At 35.9% G+C, this 20,907-nt stretch overlaps 1 protein-coding gene across 6 annotated transcripts in view; it reads left to right on the top strand.

The window, feature by feature from the left end:
• The window catches only part of Cfap47 (cilia and flagella associated protein 47), a 512,210-nt gene extending 491,834 nt beyond the window's left edge, over positions 1 to 20,376 (top strand). For 2 of the 6 annotated variants that reach the window (XR_015442441.1, XM_087189875.1), the window contains exons 64-65: positions 25 to 67; positions 2,814 to 20,376. Coding sequence is in view for 3 of the 6 variants with exons in the window: in XM_087189875.1 (XP_087046001.1) it covers positions 25 to 37 (13 nt within the window). In the remaining 3 variants the exon portion in view is untranslated. Of the gene's footprint in view, positions 1 to 24 lie in introns of all 6 variants that reach the window. The other 4 variants (XM_087189881.1, XM_087189876.1, XM_087189880.1 and 1 more) reach the window with 2 other exon arrangements.
• Positions 20,377 to 20,907: the final 531 nt, after the last annotated feature.

Below are 20,907 nucleotides of genomic sequence, written 5' to 3'. Positions count from 1 at the left end.
AGTTCTTCTTTAAATGTCTTGTAGAATTCAGCAGTGAAGCCATCAGAACCTGGGCTTTTCTTCGTTGGTAAGTTTTTTATTACATTTTCAATTTCCCTCATTGTAATTCGGGTGTTTAGAATTTCTACATCTTCTTCATTCAACTTTGGCAATTCGTATGTATCTAGGAATCTGCCCATTTCTTCTGTGTTTTACATTTTATTGGAGTACAGGTTCTCGAAGTAGGTATGGATGATCCTCTGGATTTGCATTGGATCTGTTGTGACTTCACTTTTTTCATTCTTATTTGCATGTATTTGTGCCTTGTCTTTCCTTTTTTTGATAAGGTTGGCTAAAGGTTTATCGATTTTATTTATTCTTTAAAAAAACCCAACTATTTGATTCATTGATTTTTTTTGTATTGTTCTCTTAGCCTCCATTGCATTGATTTCTGCTCTGATCTTTATAATTTCCTCTCTTGTATGAGCTTTGGATTTGTTATACTGTTCTTTTTCTAGGAGCTTGAGGTTCTGCATTAGTTTATTTATCTGAGTTTTCTCTGTTTTCCTAATACGGGCATTCACTGCTATGAATTTCCCATGTAGAACTTTCATTGTGTCCCATAGATTCCTGTATGTTGTAGTGGCATTTTCATTTATTTGTAGAAATTGTTTAATTTCTTCTTTAATTTCTTCTATGACCCATTCATTTTGCAAGAGGGTGTTATTCAGTTTCTGTGTGTTTGTGGGGGTTTTGTGATTTCTTATGTTATTGATATCCAATTTTATTGCACTATGGTCTGATAAAATACACGAGTTAACTTCAATTATTTTACATTTACCTAGACACGTCCTTTGAGCTAGCATGTGGTCTATTCTGGAGAATGAACCATGTGCAGCCAAAAAGAATGTGTATTCTGATTTTGTGGGGTGTAACACTTTGTAAATATCTCTTAAGTCCATTTGTTCAATAGCTTGGTTCAGTTCTAGAATTTCCTTCTTAACTTTTTGTCTAGATGATCTGTCTGTTTGTGATAGTGGGGTATTGAGGTCCTCCACTACAATTGCATTACTATTTATTTGGTTTTTCATGTCCACTAATATTTGTTTTGTATAGTTGGGGGCATTCGTATTTGGTGCATATATATTTAGGACAGTCATCTCTTCTTCTTGGATTGTTCCCTTCACAAGGATGTAGTGATCATCTTTGTCTCAATTAGTTTTGGTTTGAAATCTACTTTGTCTGCAAATAATATTGCTACCTCTGCTTTTTTCTGGGTTCCTGTGGCATGGAGAAATGTTTTCCATCCTTTTACTTTCAGTCTATGAGTTTATTTTTGAGTTAGGTGTGTTTCTTCTTTACAGCATATTGTTGCATTTTGCTTCTTAATCCATTCTGCCAGTCCATTTCTTTTGATTGGTGAATTGGGTCCATTAACATTGATGGTTATAATTGATAGATATTGATTCATCCTTGTCATGATGTTTTACTTTTGTTGGCACTTTTATATATTTTTTCCCCTTTCCCTTTAGTGTCTTACCTTGCCTGGTGGTTTCCCTCTGTTGGGCCTCATGGAGTTGTGGCCTGCATTGTTTTTTTCTAGGATATTGTTTAGAATTACTTGTAGTGCTGGTTTGGTGTTCATGAAATTTCTCAGGTGTTCTTTGTCGTGAAAGTATCTAATTTCTCCATCAATTTTGAAAGATAATTTTGCAGGATACAACAGGCTAGGTTGGAAGTTATTTTCTTTTAGGGCTTGAAATACTTCACTCCAGGCTTTCCTTGATTTGAGGGTTTGTGTTGAGAAGTCTGCTGTGATTCTGATGGACTTTCCTTTGTAGGTGATTTATTTCTTTTCTCTAACTGCTTGTAGGATTTTGTTTTTCTGTTGGGTTTCTGGGATCTTGACTATTATGGCTAGATGTAGATTTTTTTTTGATCTTGGCTAGTTGGAGTTCTATATGCCTCACTTATTTGTATGTCCAATTCTCTACCTCTGTCTGGGAAGTTTTCCACTATTACTTTTGTGAACAGATTTTTTATGTCAATTGTGCTTTCTCCTGTTTTTTCATGGACTCCTATCAGTCTTATGTTATTCTTCTTTGCATCGTCTAACAGTTGTTGGATTGATTTCTCATGGTCCCTTACTATTTTTAAGAAATTTCTGTTTTCATGGTCTTCAACCATGATCCTGTCTTCTATATCTGATATTCTATCTTCAGATTCCTTTAATCTGCTGTGGATACTTTCAATGGAGTTTTTTAATCTCCTGAATATCTGTTTGAATCTGTTTCATGGATTCCATTTCTTTCTTAGGTTGGGCTATCATTGTTTCCATTTCTTTCTTATGCTGGGTATTCATGGCTTCCAGCATGTTTCTGAGCTCATCTATTTTTTTTATCTGTTTCTGCTCTATAGCTTCTAATCATGTCTTTCACTCTGCTCACCATCTCTGCAGATATCTGGAGATTATTTCTGCTTTGAATTTTTCTAGAGCCTCATTCATCTGTTTTGTTACTTCCTGTGCTATCAGTTCAGGGTGACCAGGTGGTTGGTTATTGGACTTTTCCACCTCATTTTCCCCAGGGACCCTTGGTGGCACAGAAGTCTGAGTTTGTGCCTTGCTTAAGTGTCTTCTCATTTTTGTTTTTCTTACTGCCCTTGGTTTAACTCCTGGGTTGATAGTTTGGAATTGCTTATTGTAAGTATCTTTGTTGCTTTTAATTAGAACCCTTATGGAATGATTACTTCTCAGAGTTGACTTCCAGATATAACTGGTCTTTAAGTTTTGAGTCTCTAATGACTCTGTGGCTATCTCATTATCCTTATACTAGGAAGGATCACTGACTATATCAATAACAACACCTTAGCCCAAGTGATAACCATCAGCAATTGGACTGCATCAAGTACATCTTAGAAAATGACATTTTGTGGTAGGTATTAATCTATCACCTTTATCTGCACGAATTAAATCAAGTTTGAGGACCAACCCAACATATGATTATAGTGAGTAAATTCTTCAATATAACACTTTACCCTTCCGGATGGGGAGTTAGAAGGAGTTGGCAAGGGAGGAACAGATAGGTAGAAGGATAAGGGAAGGTTTGCAGTGAGGCCAGAGGACACACGTGAGAAGGAAAAAGAGAATAATAGAAAAATAAAGAACTCCAAATGAGGGCCAGATCAGGGACAAAAAGTGAGATGAACAATAAGGGACATCAAGAGAGTGAGCGTAAGAGAGAAAGGAAAGAGAAAAGAAAGAAGAAAAAAAGGAGAGAAAAACAACAATTTGCAAAGAGTAGGAGAAAAGAAAAAAATAAAGATAAGAGGAAAAAAACAGAAAAGAAAAGAGGAAAAAGAAACAAACCAATAATACTAATTTTGGAAATAAAAAATAAAAATAAAAATGAAGGGCCTCTTTCAGGATATGTCTCTGTTGTCACAATAGACAACGTGGGTAGCAGTGTGCAGATATAAGTCAATGAGTCTCAGTAAGCCAGTCGCAGACCCATGAGATTCGGGCAGATTTCTGGCTGCAAGTCCCAAGTTGAGCTCCATGCCCTCCTGTAGGGTTGAACTCTGCAGGGTTGTACTGCAGGTTCCCCTTCCCCTGAAGATAATCCCGATTCTGATGGGAGGTGATGATCGCTCCAACTTACCCAGTACAGTGGTCTGGTGGTTTGGTGTCCTCTGTGTCTTTGTAGTGTAGAACCAGATGTCAGTACAGCCAAGAGGCCAGAGGAGTGGGGCGGGGGGATCCAGTGGATTGCTGCCGGGTAGTGGGATGGATCGGCAAGTTCGCTTGCAAGTTTTTTTAGTTGACTAATAAAAATTATATGTGCTTATAGTTTGTAAAATTATATTTTGAAATACATATATACATTTTAAATTAGCTAATTAACATATGCTTTACCCACATATCTTTCTTGTGGTGGGAACCTTTAAAATGCATGTTTTTCATGATTTTCAATATGCAATACATTCCTATTAACTACTGTCACCATGTTGTACAATTGATGCCTAGAATTTATTCCTTCTAACTGATATTTTATATTTTATATCCTTTGACCAATATTTCCCAAATCTTTCCTGCCCTATGTATCTGGTAACCAGTATTTTATTCTCTGCTTCTCTCAGTTTACCTTTTTTGTGTTCTACATATAAGTGAGATAATGTGGTATTTGTCTTTCTGTGCTTGGCTGATTTAATTTTACATAACATCCTTAAAGTTCATCCACGTTGTCACAAATAACAGGATTTCCTCATCTTTAAAGGCTGGATAGCATTCTATTATGCATGTATTTCAAATACTAGTGTTGTTATTAAAGCTTAATTTCTAGGTAAATGTTCTTGTGAGTCCTTAAAATATTAATGATAAAATTAGCATATAAAACAGAAGGATTCACCATTTGTTATATCTGCTATTTGGAATATTATGTGGTATTTAATAGATAGTTAACTTAAAAGTCTATGCATGTATGTATGTATCACTCATATGTTCTGATATTTCAGTTTTAAATAATAAAGGTATATCTCAAAATGATCTAGGAGAAAGTTAGATGAACATCTGATCCTTAAGAATGTGTAATTAATCAAAGTTAAAAAGAGTATGTTGTTTGGGACCTATCTTTGAGGAGAAATACCATAATAAATAGCCAGTGTGACCAGCTTTTAAGACATTCTGACACAAAATGGCTGGCTCTGCTACAAACCATTTTTAGTATCATAAGTAAGAGTATGTCACTTATTCTTTTTCTACCCAATTTCACTGTGCGCAAAATGAAGGAAATGTATAACGACAGTGGTTGGCAAGCTATAGCTGTGGATAAAATCTAACCGGTCACATATTTTTTATACAGCCCACTACCTGGAAATGATTTTTATATTTTTAAATGGTTAAAAAATCAATATAAGAATATTGTGTAAGATAAGACAGTAAAGTTAAAATTTTAATGTTTATAAATAAAAATTTTTGAAACAGCACAATCACTTGTTGTCTATGGCTACCTTTACACTTTAACAGAAAAGTTGAGTAAACATATGGCTGCAAAACTTTTTTATTGTCTAGCTTTTTCTAGAAAAAAGTTTGGCAAGCAATATATTAGGCCAAAAAAGGCCTTTAGGAAACATTATAGAGCTATTAATTGTAATTTCCTCACACGGTGGTAAGCAGAATTCTGGGAATACATCTGTGGGTTTAATTAATTAATATTGTCCGTAGCCATTTAGGTAGCATGGAATCTGTATTCACTACAGAAATGTGCAGAAGCCTGGGATTTTTGTGAATTTCCAAAAATCTTTCTGATTCCTTGGCCCCCCAAAATTATTTTTTGAGAATGGAGTCATTGATCATTTGTCTGTTCTTTTCATTGGTGTAATGTTAAGTGAGGAGTGCTATACTGTGAAGATAGAGACATGGTCAGACTCCGAGTGTAGTTCTCACAAAACCTTCATAAAATCTCTCAAATACCTTCAGAGAGTAAAGTGACCTTTCCTGTGAATTTACTGAGAGATCTCATTATTTTATGTTTCTGCTTTTGTTTTTGTTTTTATGGTAATGCATACTATTTCAATAATCTTAAACCTTTTATATTGAGTGTTCTGAGAACCACAATTGCTCTGCTAACTGAAAAGCTCCAATAATTTAAACCAAATGCTCAGGATGGACTGTATTTGGATTGAATTTTTCTCAGTGGCAGGAGGAAGGGAGTTTGAGATAATAGCTGACATTTCATGTTGTGAATATTTCGAAATACTTAAAATTGTTATGCTAGACTGTCATATTTCAAATACTATCCTGTATGATTCCTTCTCTGGAAGCAGTGTCTATTTATATGTAAAATGTGCAAACTCTTGTCAAATGGAGAGTGAGATGGGTCACCTCAAGTAGACAAAACTGAATAGTGCATAAAATTCTAAGACCCATCAGAAAATGTACTTTTCTCAAATATGTTTTAAAGCCACAAAGAAGATTCAAGGAGGTGCCATATCCATATTCCCAAGGCAGCCACTGTATCCAGATAGACCAAAACCTTTCTATTTCAAGGACCTGTGACTGTTTCTGTGATATCTCTGGCCATGTGTGCATGCGTCATCTGAAATGGTAGTATTAAGCTAGAAGTTACAGAGTTAATGACCCTGAGACCAGCCCTTGGTGAATTATGAATCAAGAGAAAAGAGGAATGGTTAATAAAAATTTAAATATGTTAATATAAGTCGCTACAATCACTTAAGTTATACACCATGTCCATGGCAATTAGAGTAGAGTGTCACATGATTGGCTTTGGGCTTTGTCTAGGGGATTGGTGGAGCACACTTTTGAGTTTGTCTAGGTGCATCATGAAGATGTGGCATTAGAGGTCTATGTCTGATGCCTGGGCCTTTGTTCTCTCATACTGCTCTCCTGCTCTACTTCTCATGAACTGAGCAGCAGTCCTTTGCCACACCCTTTTGCCCTGTTTCTGCCTTGAAACCAGCTGACTATGGACTGAATCCCCTTAAAAGGTGAACCAGTTGGGTATTAGTTCTCAGAGAAAGCTAACTAAAACAAAATTCCAAAAAAAAATTGGAGGAGGGTCATATGTGTGGATAGTATAAAACACCATAATTATCTTTTAAAATTGACCTGGGAAGTTTGAACCAGTGTCTCATTGTCCTTTATGTAAATTTCTCGAAGAAAACCTAAAGTACTCAATCATTTTATTCCTTCTTTAGTTGTACTCAAAGTACTAAATGCCCAATACATGTCTGATAATATTGATGATAATGTTTTTAAAAATTCATGACTTAACCCACATTTTCTAGTTCACAATGTCTTATCACTTCTGTTTATTCAGTGCAAAGTTTGATTGCTGCAGTATCAAATCCAATAAGACAAACATGATATAGCAAGTATAATTAACTGCTTTAAGGTTGCCACATCTTTAAGATATTTTGGGAAGAGCTGAGTGAAATATATTCTGCAATTTCCTACATAAATTATATAGAATTGATTTCTAGCATATTTGCATTTGAAGCATCCTTAAGGCTTATGGACTAAATTCTTAACTTTTAAAGATTTACAAAATTTGGTTTTCTTTGTATTTGGCAAAAGACTTGTATCAAAGAAACATGCACACCAAAACCCCAAAACATGCAGAATTAATCATAGATCATGAGCCTCTCTCCCAATTCAGCTTGATTCTTGAATTTGATGAAATCAAGCTTTCCACAGATCTACTAAGTGGTCTGCATAACTTCCATTTCTCTCTTCATATGACATTTTGCCAAACTTAGTAATTCAGTTTTATAGAGTGACATTCAACCATCTTTCCTTTCTATACCTACTGCACCTGCCTTGTTCAGACACAGCATGTTTAGATTGCTGTAGCCTGTCACCCTCCAATACTTTCATAGGTTAATTGTTTTTCATATCAGTTAAATTCACAAGTTTGCTAGTGGTTTCTTATTCCTTACAGAATAGGTTATCTTCCTTAGCTGAAAATTAAAGCATTCAACCTTCTGACTTCTTTCAATTTGCTATTTTATTCCTTTTGTGCCCTCATCTGTTTCGAAACTAAAACCAGGGCTTATGTCTCACTGAACTTTTGCCCATTGCCTTGGCTTGGACAGTTTTGTTTCCTTAATGTACACTTCTTTCTTATATCTCTCCAGCACAATAGCTCCCATCATTCAAAACTCTGCTTAAATTTTTCCAACAAAATTATTTATATATCAGATGTTTTCCATCTCAAATAATGTATTTCTTCCAATTCTTTCTCTGTGATTTCTTCTTATGTAGGTAGTGTCACTATGCTTCATTGTTACATGGGGATAAATGCTTCTCACACTTAAATTTTGAACTCTTGGAAAAGTTTTATTGTGATTATCTTTGCCTTCACCAAAATGACTAATTCTGTTTCTTTTGCATAGCTTTCATTACATGTCCTTATTCGAAGTGAGTTTAGCATATTCATCAAAAGCCCTAAGCTTTTGATGACAGTCTTGTGACCTAAGAGACAATCTTGTGACCCATCTCCCTTTTACTAGTTCATTGCTCTTTTTAGCTCCCACACATTTGGGGCAAGAAACAAGAATGTAATTTTAACAAATGCTCCAGGTAACTCCAAGGTTTGCTTGTTAAGACATATTGAGCAAGAGATGAGGGGAATGTATACAAGTCTGAAAAACAAACACTGAAATGGCAGCAAGCTGACAGAAGATAAGGTGGCATACACTAGGAAGAAACTGGTTAGAAAACCATCTAGACACTGGTCCTGATGTAGGAGAACACCAATCATGTGCACTGTCTCCAAGGACCAAGCACAGCAAGGCACAGGTCTTGGAGAACACACAGGAAAACATAGGAGCATTTCCCCTCCAGAGAAACCGTAAGACTAAAAAGAGCCTGATGGAAGTGGGGTTTGTCTTTGTTTTTGTTTTTGCAGTACTGGCGATTGAAACCATGGAGCCCTGAACTACATCCCCAGCCTTTTCTATTATATTTTCAAACAGGGTATCACTAAATTGCCCAGGCTGGCCTCAAGCTTCTGATCCTTCTGCCTCAGCTTCCCAAGTAGCTAGGATTACAGGTGTGTTCCACCACGCCCAGTCTGAGGAAAGTTTTGAGTTCAGTCCAATCTTGCTGTAAATATGTTATTGACATTTATTTGCAGGAAGAAAAAATGGCATTCATTTCAGATCTATCTGAAGTATTTTAAGGGTTTGTTTATGGCAACCTTTTTGAGTCTTGTGGTGGCACATGCCTTAATCCTAGCACTCCAGAGGCTGAGGCAGAAGGATAGCAACAAGTTTGGGGCCAGCCTGGGCTACAGAGTGTGCTCCACACTAACCAGAACTACATAGCCAGAACCTATCTGAAAACAAAGAAACAGACAAAAAAAAGTCTTCATTTTGTCCTTACTTTCAAATTACAATTTTCCTAAATATAAAATTCTGAATTAATAATTATTTTGACTCTCAGCATTTTGAAGCTATTATCCCATTTTTATGACTTATTGATAATGAAAAATCTGTTTTATGTCAAAATATTTTAGCTTTTGAATAAATAACTTTTGTAGCTTTTGGATATTTTTATTCTTGATTTTCTGAAATTTCTGTATTATATATCCAGCAATGGACCTAATTATATCATCATCATCCTCATCATGCTGCTTGGTACTAAAGTGTAGTACTAACTGAATACCTGCATCTCTCTTCAGTATCAGAAAATCATCAGCTAGTAGCTTACTAAATATTTCTTGCCTGCTATGTCTTGCTTCTATCTATTTTGGAACACAGGTCCCAAGAGATTAGTGCCTAAAGTTTAAGTGTAAATAGTCTCAATAGATCTTGTGACAATCTTAATTCCTTCTATATACATTTTCAAGCTTTTATCACTTTGCTGTATGGTGAATAAAGTGTTCAGTATTATCTACCAAGTCAATAATCTATTCAGCAGTATTCTGTATAGAGCTTATTGATTTTATTTTCTGTTTTAATATTTTATTTCATGCTACAATTTGATTCATTTTCATATTCATCTTTATATATAAATTCATGTTTAATATTTTCTTGCTCATTTCTTCATATTGCTTTACTCTCTTCAAGTATATCAATCATATTTCTTACAAAACACCTGTCAAATTATTCCATAAAATATACATTATCAAGAGGTAATTCTTGTTTTGCTGTATTTACTTTGTTGATTTTATTTATATTTTTATTAATTACTTAATTGACAAAAACTGTAGGTATTTATTCTGCACAACATGTTTTGAAATATGTACACATTGTGGAGTAGCCAATTATAGCTAATGGACATAGGCATTTATTTATATACTTACCATTTTTTGTGGTGAAAGTGCTTAAAATGTTGATTGTGTTTGTTAGCCTTAGATTTCATTATGCATTTTAGAATTGAGGATCAAAAGCTTACTTAAGGAGGCATAGTTTTTGTTCTGCAATGTTTTATCTTCCTTTAATTCTCATGACTCCTTCCTCCCTTTTAAGTCGCTATGAGGCTACTGCATAGTCAAGGCTTAAGCCTCCTTACTGGAACAGATGTGGAGGATTTACAAGAGTGACCAGTGAGCCTCAGGCAGCCCAATCCCTTCTTTTTTTTTTCTTTTTTTTAAGGGGGTACTGGGGATCAAACTCAGGACCTTGCACTTTCGAGGCAGGCAGTGGAACCACTGAGCTAAATCCCCGGCCCAAGCCCAATCCCTTTGTCAATATCCTCAGGCTTCCTTTGGCTACTCTGGTGGTAAACCTATGGCATGTGTGTTATTTGTTTTTCTTTTAAAACAAAAGATGTTAATGTATGAGTTGATTTTCTAAACTAAAGCCTCAGTATTTGGGTTTACTTACAGAGTTAGGACTTTGCAATAAATAAGTGGGTTTTGGGTTGCAGTTTGGCACCGGTCTCTAAAAGGTTCGCCAGTGCTGGCCTAGAAATTCCATGTAAATTGTAGCCTCAAGCAGTTCTCAGTACTTTTTCACCCTACTTTTAAAAATCATAGTTCTTGAATTTCAACAATGAAGCAAACTTCACTTCCTCATTTAAAAAGAGGATCTCTAGTCTTTCTTACCCCATAGGAGATGAAGCTGCACTTCCCACTGCTTGCTTTGTAATATACAATTTCAGCTCCATGGTAACCACTGCCTCTTTTTGTTTTGTTTCTGGTCTATGAAGTTGTTTTTCTTGTCTAACTCTCTTTCATTTTTAATTTTTATATTGTTTCCATCTTCCCTAAATTTGTAGAGCACAAGGATGTACATCAAAGAAGAATCACGCTTGTCTTTGAGTTAGTTTTTAACTATGCATTCCATTACAGATTTTGCCACTGTAATTAATAAAAAATAAAAAAGGGAGGGTAAAGGGGATGGATATGCTCAAATGAAAAAAAAATATATGTATGAAAATGTCACAATGAAACCCAATATTCTGTATAATTAATATACAGTAATAATAGAAAAGATATCCAGCCGTTTTCAGGTGGAAGTAGCTATGGAGTTTCCAGAGATTTAAATGCATAAGTTATAAGGAGTTACTAAAGTCCTTTCAGCTCCATTTCTGGAAGTGTATAGAATTTAAGGAGTTATATGAAACTTTTCAATTCAATCATCCAGTCAAGAATATTGGAACTGGTTTCTTCTCATCAGCTATGGCTGAGAGGAATTGCTAAGTAATTTTTATGTCCTTTTCTGCCAATGTAAGCACATTCTCATTAAATTGAACATTATTGGATCTTTATATCCTTTTTAAAAATTAATATATGTGGAGTGAAAGTCTGAAGTACCCCCCCCCCCTTTTTTGGTACCGGGGATCAAACTTGGGTCCTTCCACTTGCGAGGCAGGCAGCAGAACCACTGAGCTAAATCCCCAACCCTGATGTACCCTTTTTTTATTAATAATTATTTGCAATACAGTAAGTCCCTAACTTACAAACCAGTTTCATTTCAAAACATTCATAAGGCCGACTCATTCATAAGTCTAACAAAGTGACTTCATTGGCACAGCAGACTTCACATATTCCATGATCTTGTCCTTGTTCTTTAGAATTGTGCCAGTGGTTGAAAAATTCATGTTATAAGAAAAAGCAACATCTACCATCTTTTTGTCTTGGTCTAATCTCTCAGTTATTTTCACTTTTTTTCCCATGGTTATTGCTTTGTACTTCCTAGCATTCCCCTCCACATCATCACTGTTTTTCCTCCTGCTTCCAGACATCCTGGACTCTGATTGAGCACTGTACTACTATACACTGTCACACTGTACAGTAAACACACAGCAGCACAACTGTGACAGTGTCCAGCAGACACGTGAGCTACTTCTTTGATTTATTCCATCTACAAATGTTTGTAATTCGAGGTCCATTTGTATCTGTGAAAGTTCACAACTCAAATGTTCATAAGTTAGGGACTTAGTCTAGTTTTAATCCAGAAAGTACTCTCTTTTATAAGACTCTAAATGAAAGGCCTTATTTAAAAGAATCTATCTATATCTACCTATCTACCTCTACAAGGAAACAATTCTTTCCTCATATAAGAAGCATATCCTTAAATCCAAAGTAAGATGTAAGCCAATCATTTTTATGCAAGTAAGGCTGCAACCACATTCATAGACAGGTTAGCAAGTATTTTAATAAATTAAGTATATGGATATACTCAATCACTCCCCTCAACTTTAACTAAGAAATGTTTCTATTATGCTTCAAGTCAGTGACCAAAATGGAATATCCTATGTCTTCAGGCAAGGAGTAGGAAAGATTTCCCCATTCTGAATTTAAAAGGCAGTTAGCTAGTTAGCTTATAAAGAGGCATGCTGAAAGGGACAGAACCTAAGATAGAGTTGGCTTGTTATATCAGAATAGCACATATACTGAATTAGGATCTAATTCAATATATACAGCTAGTTAAGAATAGAAATGTAAAAGATAATACAGGAAAAGGATAAAGAGTTAAGATAAGAACCCTAACTCTCAGGAAAGAAACTTACATATGCTAATGTAGTTAACTTCTCCTTATCTCTAGACTGGACTTAGATGAACTTAAAAATGCAGAGTAACTGGTTTCCTTTGAACTCAGTTTCCTTTAAACTTGGCCAGGTGAGTAACTGATTTTTTAAAAAATTCTACATTGCAAAGCCTAGACCTCAGTTGGTTACTGTAAACCCACAGAGCCACCTATTATTGATGATCTCTGGATAACTAAATGTGTCCTGCATGTACCAAGATGAAGAAAACACTCCAGAATCCATTTTCTGAGACAGTTCCCATATACACACCAGGAGATAATTTTCTTCTTACATATTTAATAATCACTCTCCTAAATTTCTCCTTTTTGTTCACAATTTCATTCTATGGCTTTGTGACATGAGCTTGGTTTATAGCTTGGTGATAGCTGTTTCAGATTTGGAGGTCCCACTGAAATTGATAGTTAAGACCTCCATTGGGGAGTGTTTGCTTTTTTCCCCTTTTTTTCATTTGCAATATGCTTTTGTTAACTGTGATTAGATTTAGGATATAAGCAATGTCTGCAACCTCTGTTTCTACTGGATAACCTAGCATTCTACCTCTTCTGTCATTCCTCTTGTGTTAGAGAATATGTGGAAAACAATATGCCTCATACAAAAATTCAGGACCCTATGAGCCAATTATGAAAGCAGTTAATGTGACTGCTACTCTTAAAGCCACAGGAAAGAGGTTTTGTTGGGGCAATCTGTCCAGAACCCCCTCTCACATATCTGGGAGGGAATATCAAGCCTCCTCTGCCTCAGTTTTCCTTTCCAACTTGATCCTTCACTGGTGAGGGAGGAATTAGAGCTCTTGATGCTCTCAGTATCCCAAGACTGATAGCTCTGGGGTGGATTATTCCATTAACTCACTACAGGCATTAATGAGGACAAATCTCCTTCATTACAATGGCCTCTCAAATCCACCTTTCTCCTACTGCTCCTTTTCTTTCTCATTTTTCGTTACATAATTATAAAAGAACAGAGACTGACCATGAGAAAGCCTTTTAGTCCAAATTGTCTTTCTGCCCTCAGTATAGTAAAGTTTGGGAGATAGTTCTGGGCCCCATAGATAAAGTTCCTTTGTCTTACATAGAGAGCTACTGTTGGATTAGGCTGTTCATGCCAAAGTGAAAGGTATTTCCCTATCCCTCTTCCACTGCCCTCCCCAAAGGAATAATGCCTGGAGAGATATCACCAAATATCTGCTTTTCTTAGTAAAAATATGGAGGACTATTAATCTTCTGAGGAGAGGTCATTACAGTACAGATGATTTCACTGATAGAATAAAAAGCAGTTTTAAGGAGGGTTATGGGTTTGATTGCAACTTTAGATAAAACCAATGTTAAGGGAGCTAATAGCCACAACCTCTGGTCTCTAAAGGACTGCCTCTCTCTTGTCACATTTTCTCTCTAGAGCACATTGCTAGGATAGCAACTGAGTTCTGTTCTCAAAGATATGTTAACCGGGGTATGAAAAAGGAAAAACAATAGTGATCTAAGCCAAGGGATGGCAGGATTGTGAGGAAAGGGGTAAACAGGTACCAGTAAGGGAGGATGGTCTGGTCCCTCACCCACTTCCTCGAGCAGCTCCAGCTCACTGCCTCTGACAGTGGATGGATCAAGGCTAAAGAACACCTTAGTTAAAAGAGGCAGGATAAGCAAAGATGGACAGGGATGCATTCTCTCTCCCTTGTTGTTTTTTTTAAAACAGGAAACTCACTGTGGAACTTGACTTCCCTCCATCATTGGAATGGATACTTAGAAACCAGGACTTCAGAGAAGTGTTGCCTGGTCTTTACCTATACAATGCCTAGGAACTTCCTGGGAAATGGGAAAAAGTGGTTGCCAGAGAAAGTATAAATTTCAACATTGTACTTATAATGGATCTGTCCCTTTGGAAATATTTACATAAAATAACATCTGTGGTTATCAAAAGAACAGTTTCCTAATAGTAACTCTAATAGAGGGCCATGAAAAATTAACAGCAAGTGGAGAGGGCCTATATTTTGTCTAACATCCATTCCAAAAATTAAGGTACTAAATCCAGAGGTCAACCCAGGATCCTTCTTAAAATAGTCCTTGCTTTTAAGGGGGAAAAGAGACAAAGTCTCAAGCTTAATTTTATAGTAATGAGTGATATCAAACAAAGATTACATCTAGCAATTTAGAGCTTTTCTCTCTTTCCTCATTCTGACTCATTGGTTATAAGTCTATAGTGTCAACTAGCAGGAATAACACTCAGGGTAGTTTAGAGTATAAAGAAAATACTGTTATAACTTACATTGAAAAAAGGATCACAAATCACTAGTAGCTAGGAAAAGTTTTAACTAGTCTATTTATAATTATGAATCTAAAGCTATAAAAGATTATTATAATTCAGCATGGCCAAGGCCAATATATCAAAGTGTACTGTAGGAACCAGCCTATGAGCTTGAACCTGACCAAGGGGTGATGAGGATGAAAAGTAAGGAGACATAGAATCAGGTTAAAATATGGAGGGCCAGGGGGCTCTTGTCTGCTTTTGATATAGAGATCAAAATGACTGGCGAATCTTGGCTTTATTCCCTCAGACATGGGCACAAGCAATTAGAGCTACACAGGATTCATCTGTCTCCCACCCTCCGTGGTACTTGTTTAAGTAAACAACAAGATCTCAGGTGATTTTATTTTTCCTTGCAGCATGTCAGCATACTTGCATGCCCACTTTCTTAGTTCTCACTGCGGAGGTCAATTAGGCCTCAATCATCTGATCTCCCACAGTGTACACTCCAGTTAAACATAATTATTTTATATATTCTATGTTTTCTTTATTCATCTGCCTGTTACTTTGTTTTAATAAGTGGCTACAGTACCTGCAACTGCTTCATTAAATATATTTTTGAGATCATATCAATGTTATTTTTTATTTTCATTTTTGCTCTTAACAACTTTTGGCTCCGTTGGGGCTTTCTGTGGAAAACTGGTTGTACAAGTTTGCTGAAGTGTCCAAACTCACTTAAAGTATTACAGAATGGAGGCTAGTAGGCTGAGGCATACATGGATCTCACAGTGCAAATCTTAAGTTTTGGTAACCTAAAGTTTATCTATGGTTAGGTTAATATGCGTGTTTCTATGTGTTAACTTTCAGATATATATTCTATTTAAATTGGCTTATAGATAAAAGGACACTCATGATATTAGCCCAAGTACTTTCCTTCACATAGATTATCAATGAGCTAATTTAAATTGGTCAATGAGATAAAAATACTGATGTCCTTCAGGTTGATGTTATGTTTTCCTCTATGTCGTTAGCCAAGCAAGATAGTATTTATCTAAAAGTTGATTTAATTCATGCAATGCCCATTGTTTTCTGTGTACAATAATTTAAGAATTTTTCTGCTGGATGTGGTGGCACACACCTACAATTCCAGCATTCAAGAGGCTGAGGCAGGAGGACTGCCATGAGTTCAAGTCCAGCCTCAACTACATGATGAATTCAAGGCCAGCCTAAACTACACAGCAACACCATATCTCAAAACAAAATTTTTTTTTTCCTTTGGTTAAAGTGAGAACCCTTGGGTCTGGGAACTGCTGGGCAAAACTCTGAAAAAGCAACTGCCTGAACCAATTTGCTTCAGTTTTCTCCATGAATGGATGACTTCTCTAGTTTTTCCCAGAGTCTTATAGTAACACATCTCAACATATGTTATAAAATTATTTCATAATTATGTTGTCTATAATTAAAATGTTAAAAGTTTTCTATGTCTAAAGCCACAAGGTGTTCTTAAAATATTAAAATGCTTTGGTTAAGCTTATGAAAATTCAATTAAAATCAAAGGCTTTGTATTTTACTAAGATAATCTCTTGTGTTTTCCATTGTTAGTGTTTTGGTCACTAAAGAAACTGAGTTTTAAGAGCTAAAGAGTCTAAATGTTAACATGTAAAATGTTTTTGATAATCGGTTTATGTGGACAAATGAACAACTATTATCTTAGACTATGACACTCTGCATATCTCAGACTGCATATACATCTAAAAAACTCATAATGTGCTGTGACTCTGTGTTTTAATGCAAAGTCTATGGAATCAAGACTACATAAGGCCAAGGGCCGGGAATTTAGCTCAGTGGTGCCACCCCTGCCTGGCAAGACAAGGTCCTAAGTTTGATTCTAGGTATCAAAAAAAAAAAAAAAACTACATAAATTTAATGTGTACAAAGTAATGTGTTCTCTTTTATACAACATGCATTACATCTAAACATTAGACATATAAAATGATCAAAATTTTAACATCTCTTTAAATTTAATCTTTTCATTTAAACTTGATCTACATCTAGTGGATTTGATTTAGCAAATATTTTGTTATTGTATAAATGAGGTACACCTTCATATTGGGTAATAATTCTGTTTATGGTCAGTAACACTGTTTCCTAAACTTGTAAGAAATCTAAAGAAATTTTTTAATCTTGTCACGTAGTTCCATCATGTAAAACTGTTAAAGGCTATATAGCTGTGAAGATAATTAGTGTAAACCTCATGGTATATTAAGTGCATTTGTGTTTTCCAAGTGTACAGGACTTAGAGGACGCAGAACTTAAAAATACATATTATACTGATGATTTCCAGAGGAAAGCTGTTTATAATGGTGAACTTTTTTAGGTTTGTGTTTGTGTGACTATGTACTTATAACAGTTTTATGTACTTAAACACTATATAATACAGGCAGTATAACTCTTAATGATTAGGTTGGACATTAGTAACTTATAAATTACATCTATAAACAAGTACATTCTATTTAAAAAGTACTTTATGAAAAGGTAACATTTAAATAAGGGTTTATTTATGATATTTAATATAATTAGACAAAGGTAACCAATTGATAAAATAGACATTTTAATATATTTCACAGATAATAACAAGCACCTAATCATTCTAATAAAATGTGTCATGATACATTAAGATGCTGTGTTGCCTCTTGATTTAAATTTTCCATGTAAAACTTTATAACATATATTTTAACATTCGAAAGGAATTTGACTTTTAAAAGACAGCTATGATTGTTAAAATAAATAATGGGTTTCTGACCATACATTATATTTCAAAGTGCTCAATATAAGATAGGATTATAATAGTTAAATCTACAGCTTTCACTTCAGTACTGGCATAACTGACCTTTTGAGTGTTGAACAACTCGGGCTTGGAGAACAGAGCTAAAAAGGATAACTGGGCTATGAGAGCAGCCAATATTTTGGCTTTTGCTCTGCAAGGTCAACCAGGACCCAGGACATGATGAGATCCCTCTAAAAGGATCCTGCACCTCCAGTGAGTCACCCAGTCTCCTAAGGAGGGAGATTATTGGACCCCAGAGGACAGGAGTCGATCAGTGTACATTGTGCTAAAAGGAGGGTCACAAAAGAGGAAAATGTCTACTATGCTTCCAAGGGAAGCCACGTGGTCAAGGAAGACTGTGACTCATCCTGGCAGATGACACTGCTAAAGCAAAAACTATATAGCAGCTAAGAGACTCCCCACATAGCCCCGAAAGTAATCCCTGAGGAGCCTTAACTGACCTTGACAAATATATATGGAGATTAATTTTGATTAACATAGGTTTCACTTTAACTCGGTCTTAAACACAAGGCAGAGAATTATAATAAAAAAGATATATAAAAGAATAATAATATTAAACAAAAAGCTAGGCTAGATATAAAAATGGGCCTCCAAACACTGCATTAGCCCCTGATGGCAGCCTATAGCTACACATGCAATTTATCACCATTATGGTTCTACAAGTCTGGAAAGCTACACTGCAGCTATAGAGGCACAAGGGTCTTTAAATTCCTTAAATTAGATAATCCTTCAAAACCACAGAGCCCTGGATTTCCTTATGGCCAAATCAGGAAAAAACTTGCACACTCATAAGGAACATTTATTATCTTTAGATAAATGATTCACATCAAATGAAAGAAACCCTAAGGACTGTGTAAAATATCAGACTCACAGATAACCTCGATAAACAGGCAGGTCTAGGACCTTTGATTTGGGTCCTTCCCTCAATCACCCCAATCTGTCTTTTCATTCCAGTTCTTATGTTTGGGCCATGCATTCTTAATCTCTTGGTGAAATCTCTTGCTTCTCACCTATAGGCTGTCAAACTCCAAATAGTCATATAGTTGGAGCCAGTGATGAATGTGCTTGACTCCTTTTACCAGAGTTCACTAGACTGACCCTCTGAAGAGTCCATAACTGTCCACCCCACAACATGACTTCTATCAAAGGCCCCTGAGGTTAGCTCTCTAGAGAAAAATCCATAACTGCTATGCCCCTACACAAATCCCTTTCAACAAGAAGAGACTAGATTTGGTCTTCACCTACCTTCCCTAATGGTAGTTAAGGACTTCTTCAGAGGGGGAAATATAAAAGGCAGTTTAGCTAGTTAGCTTATATTTAGGAAGCCAATAAAAGACAAAGCCTAAGATAAATTCAGCTGGTTACAAAGAAAATAGCACATATACCAAGTTAGGAGCTAATTCAAGCCACATAGCTGGTTAAGCTTAGAAATATAAAAGCAAACACCAGAAAAGTGTTAAAGAGTTAAGAATCTTACCTCTCAAGAAAGAAACTTCTTAGGGAAAATACACTGTTCACTATCAGGTCCTCCCACCTCCAGGATGGACTTCAGGAAATTAAAAATCCAATGTAACCAATTTCTTTTGAACTCACTTTCTTTTAATTTCAGCCATCTGAGTAATTGTGCGTTCTTTATTACAAAGCCTAAACTCCAATTAGTTACTTTTAACCCACAAAACCACCCATGATAGGCAGTCACTGGATAGTTGAACAAGGTCCAAGACTCTGCTTATCCATATAAGACCAAGACAGAGGCAGTGCTCCAGCACCCCATTTTCCAGGACCCCTCCTGAAAACCCAAAAGGAGTTATCTTTTATATTTCTAAGGAGCATTCTCCTAACGTCCTCCTTTTGTCTGCAATGTCATTCTTTGACTTCATGAGGTAACAAGCTTGGTTTATATGGTGAAAGCTGTTTCACTAAGGTATTAAGGTGATGAGTCTTGATTGACTTGTCTTTTGCTGATTTTGCTCTGTGATCGAGCTGAAAACTTTGACCTCTTTTCTCTGAATATGCTTTTCTCCAAAGATTCTTCTCTCTTACTATGCACAGATCAGATTATGTATCTTTTAACAGTATAATTATAATGCTTTATTAATCTTTAGATAGTTAACTAAAAATTTGCTGTTGAATTCTTGTTTACTATTAGTGGAGATATAGCTGTCATATTTAGCACACATTAGATGCAGGTCAATACTTGGGTTGTCTTAAAGTTTACAATATAATTGTGGATTTCTTCTCTACAGTTAAGGGTGGTACATATTTAGTTCTTTAGGTATGTTGAAATCTAATTTGTCATGAACAATACTGCTGTAGCTGATTTACTTGATATTATCAGGGTAATGTAATTCTTGGTATTAATGGTTTTTCTCTGAAAGCCAACACCCAGGTTACCTTTGTGACATTAACAATACTAGGGTACATGACCAGAGAACTCAGTTTAGGCCAATTGCAGGACATCCTCTCCTCACAAATTGACCATGGTGATTGTATCTTGAAGAAGAGACAAAGGACCATATCTCCCCACATCCAAAGTACATCACTGAAAAGCGATTAACTTGAGTTCTCTGTACTAGCAACAAAATATTTACACTGTAATTGTCCAGAAGTCTCAGAAAAACAAAACAAAACAAAATAAAAACCAATAGAAACAAAAAAAAATAAGGCAACAAAATTCCTCTTCAAACTCACAACTCCCCTAAAGCCAATCTAGTCCAAGGTGCATCGCGAGGGAGAATAGCATAAGCCCCACACCGACATTACTTAAAAGGGGATAACAGAGGATGTTAGAAAACAGATGAATAAAATGCTACTCATTGTGATCACAGAAGATATTACCAAATAGATAATGGAAATAATAACTAAAAAGATGCAGGAGCTCTCAGAAGACACTAATTAAAAGCTAGCTTATCCATGGCTGGATAGAGGAGGAGTCACATCTGAGAGACTCAGAAAAGATCACCTAAAAACGCAGGTAATTGTAAGAAGGGAAGCACATATCCTTGATACAAAAGATCAATTTGAATGAAAAGACTTGTAGATTAAACAAAATGTCTCCATAGGAGTTTAAAAGAGGGGAAGCAGTCAGGTAGGACTGGCCAGCAGGGCATCCACTCTCACCCATAACAGGAACAGCATTTTAAGAAGTTCCCAAATAGCTGGAGGGTCCCAAGCCGTGTGGCTGAGTCTAGCCTCACAAGATAGATGTGAGATATACAGGCCCTTGTTCTCATCATCCCTCTTTAAACACGGAGAAGGCTGCAGCCTGGCAGCAGTTTTGCCAGAACATACCAGGGGAGAGTGATCAAGGAGGGGAGCAGTTCTC

The sequence above is a fragment of the Heterocephalus glaber genome, unplaced genomic scaffold (genome assembly GCF_053883595.1).
Source record: "Heterocephalus glaber isolate CG9 unplaced genomic scaffold, H.glaber_assembly_v1.0 deba00001547, whole genome shotgun sequence".
In the NCBI taxonomy this organism is placed as follows: Eukaryota; Metazoa; Chordata; class Mammalia; order Rodentia; family Bathyergidae; genus Heterocephalus; species Heterocephalus glaber.
The sequence above is the reverse complement of the archived record's forward strand: the minus strand, read 5'-3'. Positions and strand labels throughout refer to the sequence as shown.